Genomic DNA, 13352 nt, shown 5'->3' on the forward strand with positions numbered 1-13352 from the left:
TTTAGATTTATTTAAAATGTTTATGATATTTCTGGAAAAAATACTAATTGTCATTTTTTTCTCTCACAGCTTCATATCCTCCAATTCAGCCTCATCCTCTAATAAAACATCAGCAGATTCCTCTTCATTCACCACCTCCCAAGGTTTCCCATCATCAACTGATATTGCAACAGCAGCAACAGCAAATTCAGCCAATCACACTTCAGAATCCAACTCAAGACCCACCCCCATCCCAGCACTGTATGCCACTCCAAAACCATGGCCTTCCTCCAGCACCTACTAATGCCCAGTCACAGCATTGTTCACCAATTCAGAGCCATCCCCCTTCTTTAACAATGTCTCCTAGCCAGTCACAGTCAGCACAGCAGTCTGTAGTGGTGTCTCCTCCACCGCCTCATTCACCAAGTCAGTCTCCTACTATAATTATTCATCCACAAGCACTTATTCAGCCACACCCTCTTGTGTCATCAGCTCTCCAGCCAGGATCAAACCTGCAGCAGTCCACTGCTAATCAGGTGCAACCTACAGCACAGCTGAATCTTCCATCCCATCTTCCACTTCCAGCTTCCCCTGTCGTACACATTGGCCCAGTTCAGCAGTCTGCTTTGGTGTCCCCAGGTCAGCAGATTGTGTCTCCAACATCACACCAGCCATATTCAACCCTGCAGTCCTCTCCAATCCCAATTGCAACCCCTCCACAGATGTCAACATCTCCTCCAGCTCAGATTCCACCACTGCCCTTGCAGTCTATGCAGTCTTTACAAGTGCAGCCTGAAATTCTATCCCAGGGCCAGGTTTTGGTGCAGAATGCTTTGGTGTCAGAAGAGGAGCTTCCAGCTGCAGAAGCTTTGGTCCAGTTGCCATTTCAGACTCTTCCTCCTCCACAGACTGTTGCGGTAAACCTACAAGTACAACCACCAGCACCTGTTGATCCACCAGTGGTAAGCCCTTGGAAGCTCTTTGACTTTCTTGCTGAACTGAGAGTAAAAACTTTTTTTCCCACATTATGTTATATTGCTAGATCTAAATGCCTATGAATTTAAAAAGCTTGAAATTTCCATCTGTCAGTGTCTGACAAACATGCTATATGGGCAAAAAAAAAAAAAAAATGCCATTTGTTGTAGTATGGTTGCATGCTTGATAATTTGTGATGGTTATTAAAGTCCCTCGTTAATTTTATTACTATTTAAACAAATCCATCTGCTATCTTTACAGAGTTGATTTTTTTTCCCCAAGGGAATGCATTTGAACCAGTGTCATCTGCACAAAGTTTTTTCTCTTAAGGTGATTATCCTTCATAGATCCCTTCTGTTGGCTTGTATGTTCTTAAACGTATGGTTTATCTACCTGACCTTTTTGGTTGTGTGCATTCTGAAGTCCTGGGCCTTTAGGGGCTTTGGTTTCAAGGTGGAGGTATGCTTGTATGATGTAATTTTTGGGTACAATTATATTTTGTAATTAAGTTTTGTAAAAAAAAATAAATAAATCTATTCTAGGAAAGAATCCAAGTTTGCAAAAAACATTAACTGTAGACCATCTTTTAGAATTACTAAACTTGTGATTTTTAAATTTCTATGAAGGGAAAATATGTACTTAAGATTTCTCATTTAAAAAGCTAAAAAACCTGAGTGGATGAATTGAATCTGAAGATGAAAAAATCCACTGGGAGGAGTAAAAGTTTTGAATAATTGAGATAGATCGTGGTGAAATTTTTAGAATAAACCTTTAGCAAAGGTACTTGTTGCCTAGAAAATTATCCTGGAGAATTTTTTTTAAACATTCTCTAAAAGACTTTAAATTTATAAAATGATTTACAATAAAAGTTGAAATAGGATTGTTAAATGTCTAGGCAGAATGATCAAATCCATAATTAGTTTATAACTGAGGAAGACAGTCTTTCCAAAGGAGGTTTTGTATTAAACCTCACTGAAGCGGTTTTATCACTTAAAAATTAATAACCACTAATTCAGAAAGGAAAGGAGTTTCAAAGTCTGTTCCTCAATGGGAAACATTTTGGTTCACAGGATGCAAATTTATAGATTCTTTATTCTTGTCATCCTCATTGATGTTTATATGCATAAAGAGATTGAATTCCACTTTGATTTACTTTTATGAAAAACAATTTGACAGAGGAGTGTCTCACTGGCTTAGAGGAACGTGTAGTTCTTAATCTTGGGGGTCGTGGGTTCAAGCCCTATGTTGAATGTAGAGAGTACTAAAAAAAAATAATAACAACTTGACAGAAACAGCAATGGGAATCTAGAAATAAGTTTGTCATTCAGTTATCATGTCTCCATATCTGTTAGATTTCTGAAGAATTTATAGTGGATATTGTAACATAAAAAACACAGGCTTCAAAGTGTACAATAATTACAAGTAAAAAGTAAAATTTCTTTCTGTGCCTACTATTTTTCTAGTTATCTTTGTTAGGAGAAACTTTGGGATAGAAATATCGGGGCACCTGGGTGGCTCAGTTGGTTGAGCATTCGACTTCGGCTCAGGTCATGATCTCCCGGTTTGTGAGTTCGAGCCCCACGTTCGGCTCTGTGCTGACAGCTCAGAGCCTGGAGCCTGCTTTGGATCCTGTGCCTCCCTCTCTCTCTGCCCTCCCCTACTTGTGCGCTCTCTTTCTCTCCCTCTCTCTCTCTCTGTGTCTCTCAAAAATAAAAATAAACATTAAAATAAATTTAAAAAATAATTTTATTTTAATGAATATAAAAATAATAATTAAAAAATGTACGTTATCTTATTTTGGAGTTTTTTTGGGTTTTTTCCCCCATGAAAATAGTACATTTTTCTACTATCACTGGTGTGGTCATACATACTGTAGATGTTTCTGTGTTATCTTATTTTTTATCTTTCTCAAAGATAAATTTATTAAACTATGTTTTTCTTTTATTACCTTTGATCAAATCTGATTTTTTTTTTTATCAAATCACATTTCTTTGTGAATTACACATTTCTTCAGTTTCCTGGTTGTTTCAGATATTTAAAGATAGGAATATATATTTATTTAAGAGATGTAATATTTTGAAAGATAAGTATGAATATCGAAGTTAAATCAGGATTTTTTTTTTTTTTTTTTTAATTTTTATTTTAGAGTGTGGGGGAGAGAGACAGGGGGAAAGAGAGAATCCCAAGCAGGCTCCACACCCAGTGCAGAGCCCGATGTCGGGCTCAATCCCATGACTCTGGGATCATGACCTGAGCTGAAATCAAGAGTCAGACGCTCAACCAACTGAGCCACCCAGGTGCCCCCATCAGTGTAGTTCTTAAAAATATATATTATAAAAGATACATTTATGAAACTAAAATTTTTCATTGATATATGGGTATGATGTGTGACAGTAGATAATTTAGAACCAATAAATGTCCCACAGTTTATTTAGGAAAAGTAGACAGATAGGACTAAGGTACTTTATTGAGGTAAGTTTGGCAGTCATTGCTAGTTTTAGAATAGTTTTAGTTATGGGCTAAACAGAAATTGTGTTGTGGAGTTTCCTAATCTTGTGAGTAAAACATCAACTTCTTTGTCTTATTCAATATTTTAGTTGTTGCACTTAGATTTTTTATGTTTAATGGTGCCAGATGTCTGTGATAGATAGATTTCCTACTTTTTTTATTAACTTATTTTGCCTTTACATAGCAGATTTGGAAGAAAGTATGTTTAGTTAGAATTACCTATAAAGAATGAAAATTATTTTATAATATTCTTTCATAGATTATTTCAGAATATGCTATTAATGACTCTTTTTATCCTTTCAAACTTGTTCATTATTTTTAAAAAATCAGAGTTCTTTGCATGATTAGACTTTGTGGCAGCATGAATATTAAAGAGAGAATTTAAACATTTTAAGAAAATATCTAATAAAGGAATGCTGCACAGGTGTACCTTAACTGGTTGATAAAACCATACTTTTCTAATAACCTCTGATCAACATACCTGCCACTGTCAAATTAAGGTAATCACTATGACAGATGCCCCTTGTTAGAAGATTTTTTTTCTTCCCTTTAACCCCTAGGACATTCCTTTTGGATGACTTTACCTGTGTTGGACATTATCATCATTTAAAAAAAATTGTCATGTGAACAGATACTAGCAGCTCTCATTATTGTACTGTACAATAATGAATGACTGTTTTCACTTCTGAGGATCCAGACGGTTAAGGAATCTCCCTTGGTGAAACAGGTTTCCAGATGCAGGGGTGGGAGCAAATAATTTTTTTTTTTTAATTTTCTTTAACATTTATTTATTTTTGAGACAGAGAGAGACAGAGCATGAACAGGGGAGGGGCAGAGAGAGAGGGAGACACAGAATCGGAAACAGGCTCCAGGCTCTGAGCTGTCAGCACAGAGCCCGACGCGGGGCTCGAACTCACGGACCGTGAGATCATGACCTGAGCCGAAGTCGGCCACTTAACCGACTGAGCCACCTAGGTGCCCCAATAATTTTTAAAAATGTAGCCTACTTAGTTGATTCACATCACAGTTCTGGATATCATATTTGGTATAAAATTATCAGCAACAGGAGGATTAAAGTTACTTTTTTAGGATTTTTAAATTTTTTAAAAGGAAAAGATCTTTTTTTTTTCTTTTAAGATATTTTATTCCTGGGTGGGTCAGTTGGTTAAGCAACTGACTTTGGCTCAGGTCATGATCTCACCATTTATGAGTTCATGCCCCACATCAGGTAAGCTTGAGCCCCACTTCAGGCTCCATGCTGTCAGCATGGGATTATCTCTGCCCCTCACTCACTTATGTTCGCTCCCTCTCTCTCTCTCCCTCTCTCTCTCCCTCTCCCTCTCCCTCTCTCTCTCTCTCAGGAAAAAAAAAAAAAAAAAACAATTAGAGGCTTTGGAAGTTAGGTGTTTTTTGGTTTTTTTAATTTTAATTTTATTTTAGGTTTATTTATTTATTTTGAGAGAGAGCATGAGCAGGGGAAGGGCAGAGAGAGGGGGAGAGAAGAATCCCAAGCAGGCAGGCTCTGCACTAATAATACAAGGCTTGAACTCATGAACCATGAGATCATGACCTGAGCTGAACAAGGGTCACGCGCTTAATTTTTTTTTTTAAATTGTATTGCTGTTAGCTATGCCTTTGTAGATGAAACTTGATAGTCCCTTTTATAACATTTGGTTTATGTTGGTTTTAGAAATCTTGATCACTTTTATATTGACCAAGATATACTTCAAATCACCAAGCTTTTTCAATAGTTTGATTAAAATATAGTATAAAAAATACATATAGTATTAGATATCACCTCAAGTTTTTTGTGAATGTTGTTGAAAGGTTTTTTGTTTTAACATTTATTATAATTATTAATCAGTTTAAGTAATCTTAAAAACTTATGACCTTTGTAAATTTAAGTAATAAGCTTTGTATATTAGAAAAAGGAACTGCTTTGTGGTTTTGTTTTTTGTAACCTATCATCTTTCAAAAATAATGATTAAATAGGGTCGCCTGGGCGGCTTAGTTGGTTAAGCCTCCAACTTCAGCTCAGGTCATGATCTCACAGTTCGTGGGTTTGAGCCCCTTGTCGGGCCCTGTGCTGACTGCTGGAGCCTGGAGCCTGCTTCAGATTCTGTCTGTCCCTCTCTCTGCCCCTACCCCGACTCACACTCTGTCTTTCACGCTCTCTCAAAAATAAACATTAAATAAAAAAAATTAAAAGTAATGAGTAAATAATGATGACAAAAATAGTCTAGAAGTGGACTTTGAAAACAGCCTTAAGTTTAATGAAACATTAGTTATTTTTAGTTACATAGTACCTTCTCAGATTGAGTCCATGTTTTCTTAAGTATACTCTTTAGCATTGGATTACAAAGGTCAAGTTAAAAAATTAAAAACTTGTAAGTATGAAACAATATTGAAGAATTAAAAATAATGTGTCAGATGGCTTAGGAGTGGTGGGTTTGGGTGTGTATTAATTCAAGGACATGTATTTTCTGTTTACCTGATACTAGCTTATAAAAATTCATTAGATTCTTGAGTAGGTCAAAAGATTAAAGAATTAAAGATGTAATTGCATACCTTTTTTGTATGTTCTTAGATGTTATTTTTATAATTTAATCTTTAATTCACATAAATATCAATAAAGAAGAACCTGGGGTATAGTCCTTTACGCAGTCCCTGATATATTATGTGTCATTTTGGAGAATTACGTAGTGTGCTTGTGAAAAGTACTAGCATTTATTTTTATTTATGACAGTTGGAAGTTAATAGAAACAATAGCAAATTCCCCAATTAGTTATTGAGTATATAAGATCAAAATTTTTTTTAATTCTCAAAATTAAGAATATGTCCTGACTTGACTGTCACCTTTTGGGAAACTTTAGTAATTTGTAGCCTAGATACTGATTCGCAACTTACTTTCAGTGAAATATTTTTGAGCATTATGAAAAACCTAATTTGAGTTGTTTCAAAGTTTTCTTTTCAACCTGTTAAATAGAAACTAAAATAGTTTCAACTCTGCTTCCACAGTCGTTTTGCCTTTTTAAAATTTAAAACACTTAGAATTTTTTTTTTTTCAATTAAGTTAGGAACACCTTAGTAAATATATTTTTAGAAATCTTTTAAGGCAGTGTGGTTTGTCATTGTAGGTTTATCAAGTAGAAGATGTGTGTGAAGAAGAAATGCCAGAAGAGTCAGATGAATGTGTTCGGATGGACAGAACGCCACCACCACCCACACTGTCTCCAGCAGCTATAACTGTGGGGAGAGAAGATTTGACTTCTGAACATCCTTTGTTAGGTGAGGAAATACCTAAATTTGGGGAAATTTTCTGCTAGGTAAATGTTAGTAATAAAGTTGAGTAAAGTAAAATTAATGAAGTATAATAAAGTGAGTATAGAACCCCCACTGGAAATGATATTAAACTAGTTTTTTATGTAATTAATTACAGCAAAACATAATAGAATTCAAGATTTTCTTTTTTTTTTTATGAGAAACAGAACGATTGATGAGGAGCCACCCAAGTGAAAAACATACTTTAGCCTTCTAATTTTTAGTAGTTTTTACAGATATGTTTTATATGCCCAATCAGGTTCATTGGTCAAGCTATTTCTAAGCTTAAAAATTAGGGTAAATCAAAGTTCTATAAAAAGATTTCACTTATGTTTTCCAGAAATCACAAAACATTCTGAGTCATATCTGGCATTCCTCATAATTACTTGTGATCCAGGCTGAGTACATTTTTAAAAATATTCTTTCCCAGACAGTTCTTAAATTAAGCCTCACTAATTCTTTACTAGAGACATGGATTAAAAAAAATCGTTGTCCTTAAGCATTTAAATTTTTATTCACTACTTTAGTCCTACTTATGAAATCAAGTAAATCTTCTGTATGCTCCTCGTCACGATATTAACGTGACTGTGAATCCTAGGTATTTTACTTAAAACATTTTACAAAACATTATATAAAACATTTACTAAAACTAAAACATTTACTAAAATAAAACTCATATAGCCCTCTGTCTAGGTCTTAAAAAAATACATTCCATGTTAGATTTTAATTAATTTATCTGTGTATCTATTTAATAAAAGCTTTTCTTTTTTTCCCTCTTTTTAAAAGAACATTTTTAAAGTAAACTCTGCTTCCAACATGGGGCTCATACTCATGACCCTGAAATCAAGAGCTGCATGCTCTGCCCACTGAGCCAGCCAGGTGCCCCCATGTTAGATTTTTAAAAACTATGAATATTTAATTTAGATCAGGGTTGGCAAACTACAGTTCATGCTTTAAATCTTTTTTGCTGTCTATTTTTGCATGTCCCATGAGCTGAGGATAGTTTTAAAAGTTCTAAGTGGTAGAGGAAAATCAAAAGAAGAGTAATATTTCATGCCATGTGAAATTATGCAGAATTGAAATTTCATTGTCCATAAATAAAATTCTATACAACACAGCTACGTTCATTTATTCAAATATTGTCTATGTTTACTTTCGTATTCTTGTGGCAAAGAGGAGTAGTTGTAGAGCCCATATGGTTCTTTACAGAAAGCTTGATCCAGATAATAGTCATCTTGATTCAGTCTTCCTTGTAAGTATTCAGTCCTCTTGAATATCTTATGACTCTCGTGATTATTTACGGTAAATAAGAACCCCTGTCACAGGTACAGACACAGACTGTAACAGGACACTGACTTTGCTACCAAAGCTACTCTTGCCATCCCTTTGTTTCAGTTGTGCCACAACTCTAACCCTTATTCCCTTACTATCTGTGAGAATCTCTGGAAGGCACAAAAAGGGAGAAATCAGTTTTCTTCCAACATTTTCTCCCTCCTGAAAAACAGAAAATGTTTAGTCAGTAAAATTAGATAAAATATTTAAGACAAGTTTAATATTGCCTTTGTTTACTCAAAGTAATACCACAAAAACTAGATTTAGGAAAATCTAACTATAGTATTAAATCTTTGTAGTTTCTCTACACTGAAAATGGATTTAATTTTGCTGCAGATTTCCTGGAGTTTGATTTAAAGACAGAAATAAAAGTTTAATTGGATACTAACCTTGCATTGTGACTGTGACTGAATTACCTTAAAAGCATTACTCATGGCAACACAAAGAAAGTTTAAGCACTTGAAATACTGGAACACAAACACAGCTTCACATTTTTTCCCTCAGGAACACAGTTCAGGATTCTGTCACGTGTATCCCTCAGGCTAAATTGTCTAGGTACAGTGTAGAGAATCTTCTTCTCATTTACTTCATACCTACTACTCTTCTGTAGTGTCTGTGAAGGGGCAGAGCAAGCACAAGTTGATTTTTTAGAATAGCTCTCAGCAAATCATAAAATAAGCAAACCTGCAAAAACAGAGGGATTTGTTCCCATCCAGTATTTAGTTTTTGTAAATCTCTAAAAATTCCATACAAGTAAAAAGCATCTGTTAAAAAAAAGCTCATGGGGGTTCCTGGCTGGCTCAGTCGGTTAAGCGTCCGACTTCAGCTCAGGTCATGATCTCTCAGTTCGTGAGTTCAAGCCCCACGTCAGGCTCTGTGCTGACAGCTCAGAAACAGGAGCCTGCTTCGGATTCTGTGTCTTCCTCTCTCTCTGTCCGTCCCCTGCTGGCACTCTGTTTTTATCTCTCTCTGTCAAAAGTAAATAAAGATTAAAAAAAATTTTAAAAAAAGCTCACAGATCTTGTTCAGAAAATGAGACTTTGAATAAGTAGAGTACCTTGTGGCAAAGTCCTATTACTTGTGTTTTCTCTTGTAGTTATCTTAAATCTAGAGAATGTAATAATTTTTCTACTTTCATAACATCAGTGTTTCTCACCTGTTTTTATTTTTAACAGCTGATTATATATACTGGCAAGTAATAGCTATTAGCCTCTTCAAAAAGTCAGTAACTTACAGCTCTATTTTTTTTTTTTTTTAATTTTTTTTTTTTCAACGTTTATTTATTTTTGGGACAGAGAGAGACAGAGCATGAACAGGGGAGGGGCAGAGAGAGAGGGAGACACAGAATCGGAAACAGGCTCCAGGCTCTGAGCCATCAGCCCAGAGCCCGACGCGGGGCTCGAACTCACGGACCGCGAGATCGTGACCTGGCTGAAGTCGGACGCTTAACCGACTGCGCCACCCAGGCGCCCCTTACAGCTCTATTTTTAACAACATTTAGGACTCTGTGTAAGATTGGCACATTTGTATGTATGATCTAAAAATTAATTGGAACATACACCAAGCAATATTTTCTGAATAAGCCAAATTACACTTAATGCAGCTTTATATTTCTAAAGTAACAAAATATCTATAAATCTGTAAGGGACATTAATATTTTATCTTATTTTTCAGTACCCCCATAGATTTATATTTTCTTTCAAACATAAAACATGGCTTTCAATCCCACTTTATAATTTTATAATTTAATTTCCTTTTACTCTATGAGTAAATGTGAAGATTTGGTAATGTGGGATAGAATTTTTCTGGAGTTCCTCAGTTTCATAATGCATGCATACAATAATACTGCATGTGTTCCGTGAAATCAGGAAACTAGCATTTTTCTGTTGACTTTCTTGTTTAGTTTTTAATAAAGGATTGTGTAATTTAAAAATTTCTTTAAATGTTTTTAAAATTTATTTAAAAAAAAATTTTTTTTTTTCAACGTTTATTTATTTTTGGGACAGAGAGAGACAGAGCATGAACAGGGGAGGGGCAGAGAGAGAGGGAGACACAGAATCGGAAACAGGCTCCAGGCTCTGAGCCATCAGCCCAGAGCCTGATGCGGGGCTCGAACTCACGGACCGCGAGATCGTGACCTGGCTGAAGTCGGACGCTTAACCGACTGCGCCACCCAGGCGCCCCTTAAAATTTATTTTTGAGAGACAGAGCGAGAGTGGGAGAGGGGCAGAGAGAAGGGGAGACATAGTTTGGAGGCAGGCTCCAGGCTCTGAGCTGTCAGCACAGAGCCTGATGCAGGGCTCAAACTCTTGGACTGTGAGATGAAATCAGACACCTAACTGACAGAGCCACCCGGGCGCCCCAAGAATTGTGTAATTTTTAACAGGTTTTCCAGTACAGTTTATCTTGGTGGATTATTTGGTGGAACTAGGTTAATAAATGGCTTATAATAACAGTGCTGTGATCAGATACATTATATGATGTTAATCACATTCGTGTTCTTGAGTGTGAATTGTTAGCTTTTCCATTTCTGAGTATACAGATGATCGCTACACTGTATTGTTAGCTGAAAATTTTATTCTTTAGGGATTCCTATTTCTTCTCTACCTAACTGGGCTATATTTTGAGCATTTTTGATAGTGGTGTCAACCCTTTTCATACTGATGATGGAGAGGAGTTACCACAGCAATTATAAGAGCATTGTCTCAAGAACTGATTCCCTAGGTTAGTATCCCACCAGCTCCATTACTTAATTAGTTGTGTGTCCTTGACCAAGTTTCTTTATCTTCCTGTTTCCCTTGGGCTAGTTTTGAGGATTAATTGAGTTACAACCTGTGAGGCATTTGCACAGTACCTGGCATGTAAGTGCTTAGTAAATCATACTATTATCTTTACACATGTGCTCTTTTTCTTTGTTATTTTTCTCAGACATCTCTAGTCACTGATATTTTTAGCTTTCAGCCGGTTCTTTCTATTTCATACAGTCAGTAAAGTTTGGTGCTATCGTACCGCTTTCATACAGTTTGGTGCTATCATACGGCTAGGTTAAGTCTCTATCATAGGCTGTGGGGTCTATCTTAATGTGGTCATCAGAGTTTGAAGGGGAGGAATCACAGTGATCCAGCCCAATGTTTTGCAGTTGCCTGGTACTAAAGTGTTTCTCCAAATTGACATACACATTGCCACTGAAGAGGTATTAAAAAAATGTACATGGATTGCATTAGCCTTACTGCTTGAAATAAAGGTGATGAATGCTGTGTAATCCTTTAAAAATCTCTACTTTATGGATTTTATGATCCTTTTTTATTTAAGTGTACTTTCAGAGTACTCCCCACCAACCACCCCCCCCCATGCCATCTGGAATATATAAACAGGAACACAGGGAATTTAATATGTGTTTAGCTTAAAAAATTTTTAAAAAGCAACAATTTTCATATTCTTAAGTTGACATTCTAAAATATTTTTGTGTCTTATGGGGCAAGGTTGGAATGTAACCTGTAACCAAGGTTGGAATGATAACTTTTAGCAAGTATCCCCTTCTGTAAAGTGGGGATAATAGTGGCTTCTATCTCATAAGATGAAATGAGATTAAATATAAAGTTCTTAGGATGGTGTTTTAAAGCACTAGATCTTAACTATTATTGCTGTTAATGTTTATTCTTGAATTTTTTTCATATTTGCCTGCACAGAATGATAAAGATAAAAACTGACTTTTCTTTTTCAGAACAAGTGGAATTACCTGCTGTGGCATCAGTCAGTGCTTCAGTAATTAAATCTCCATCAGATCCTTCACATGTTTCTGTTCCTCCACCTCCACTCTTACTTCCAGCTGCTACCACAAGGAGTAATAGTACTTCTGTACCCAGCAGCATTCCCAGTATAGAAAACAAACCTCCACAGGCTATTGTTAAACCACAGATTTTAACGCATGTTATTGAAGGCTTTGTGATTCAGGAGGGATTGGAGCCATTTCCTGTAAGTAGTAAGCAAATTTGTATTTTTAAAAATTATTCATGTAGTATTATTTTTAAATGTAGTGTATTGTTCTTTAATAAACTGCTTGTAATTTTATTTCAAAAAAGTTGTCGGGGTGCCAGGGTGGCTCCTGTCGGTTGAGCATCCAACTTTGGTTCAGGTCATGATCTCGTAGACTGTTAGTTCGAGCCCCCGCATCAGACTCTGTGCTGACAGTTTGGAGTCTGGAGCCTGCTTCAGATTCTATGTCTCCCTCTCTCTCTGCCCCTCCCCCACTTGTGTGTGCATACGCGCTCACGCGCTCTCTCTCCCTCTCTCTCTCTGTCTCTCTCTCTCTCTCTCACACACACACACAATACTAAACATTAAAAAAAAAAAAGTCAATCTCTTGCCTGGAATTTCTCTCTCTATATATTCTTTATATATTTCCAAATACATTTCTAGAATTTTTATACTAGCTACATATAAACTAAGAAAAATTTCAGGATATTAAGGATATCGATTTTTATAATTTTTAGAGAAAGAAAGTTGGAAGTTTATTCCAGTGAAATAAATTTTTAAATTTTTTTTAAGGGGACTGAAATTACACAAAAGTGCCTTATGTTTCTAAGATGGTGTTTCTCTTTTTTGTTGTTGTTTTTTATTCTTTTTTTTTTCTCTTAAATTTGTTTCAAGAGAGAACGAGAGAGCAAGTGGGCAAGGGGCAGAGAAAAAGAGGGAGAGAATCCCAAGCAGGCTCTGCACTGTTGGCACAGAGCCCTGCCTGGGGCTCAGTCCCACAAACCATGAGATCATGACCTGAGCCAAGATCAAGAGTCAGATGCTTAACTGAGCCATGCAGGCACCCCTAAAATGGTGTTTCTTATATAGTGTGATTACTTTGTGAACTTTTAACGAGTGCATGAAATCATAACTTCCTAGTGACCTAATATTTCTGAAGTTTTCCAGTTGATGGTTTAAATTAGCAAATAGATTTTCTCATTCTTAAATCTCTGCCTTCAGTCAGATTTTAAAAATGTTTAAAAATGTTTTAAAATCTTCACATCAAAATGGAGGTGCTGTTTCTGTCACTGAGAGTCTTATGATTTGAGACTAGTTGTATGTAATTTATATGCTAATATCTAGAGAAGAACATTTTTCCTTAGAAAATAAATCAAAGACAGGTGGCCAAAGTCAAAGCCAAATAAGACAAGGAAACAAAATAATTCCCTTCAAAGGCCTTTGAATCATCTGGGTTTTTAGATTTATGGGTGGTGAAGATC

General features: G+C 35.9%; 1 protein-coding gene and 1 long non-coding RNA gene across 11 annotated transcripts in view; one reads left to right on the plus strand and one right to left on the minus strand.

The window, feature by feature from the left end:
• Nucleotides 1–13352, plus strand: part of PHC3 (polyhomeotic homolog 3) — a 105300-nt gene that overhangs the window by 62760 nt on the left and 29188 nt on the right. For 8 of the 10 annotated variants that reach the window (XR_006718514.1, XR_006718515.1, XM_045503009.1 and 5 more), the window contains 4 exons: nucleotides 70–941; nucleotides 1237–1284; nucleotides 6600–6750; nucleotides 11840–12090. Coding sequence is in view for 8 of the 10 variants with exons in the window: in XM_045503009.1 (XP_045358965.1) it covers nucleotides 70–941; nucleotides 1237–1284; nucleotides 6600–6750; nucleotides 11840–12090 (1322 nt within the window). In the remaining 2 variants the exon portion in view is untranslated. The remainder of the gene's footprint in view (nucleotides 1–69; nucleotides 942–1236; nucleotides 1285–6599; nucleotides 6751–11839; nucleotides 12091–13352) is intronic. The other 2 variants (XM_045503005.1, XM_045503008.1) reach the window with 1 other exon arrangement.
• On the minus strand, nucleotides 7887–8678 carry LOC123611266. The gene is made up of 2 exons (XR_006718517.1): nucleotides 8505–8678; nucleotides 7887–8277 (listed from the first exon to the last, which is right to left on the minus strand). It is a non-coding gene; the product is annotated as an uncharacterized LOC123611266 (long non-coding RNA).

The sequence above is a fragment of the Leopardus geoffroyi genome, chromosome C2 (genome assembly GCF_018350155.1).
Source record: "Leopardus geoffroyi isolate Oge1 chromosome C2, O.geoffroyi_Oge1_pat1.0, whole genome shotgun sequence".
In the NCBI taxonomy this organism is placed as follows: domain Eukaryota; kingdom Metazoa; phylum Chordata; class Mammalia; order Carnivora; family Felidae; genus Leopardus; species Leopardus geoffroyi.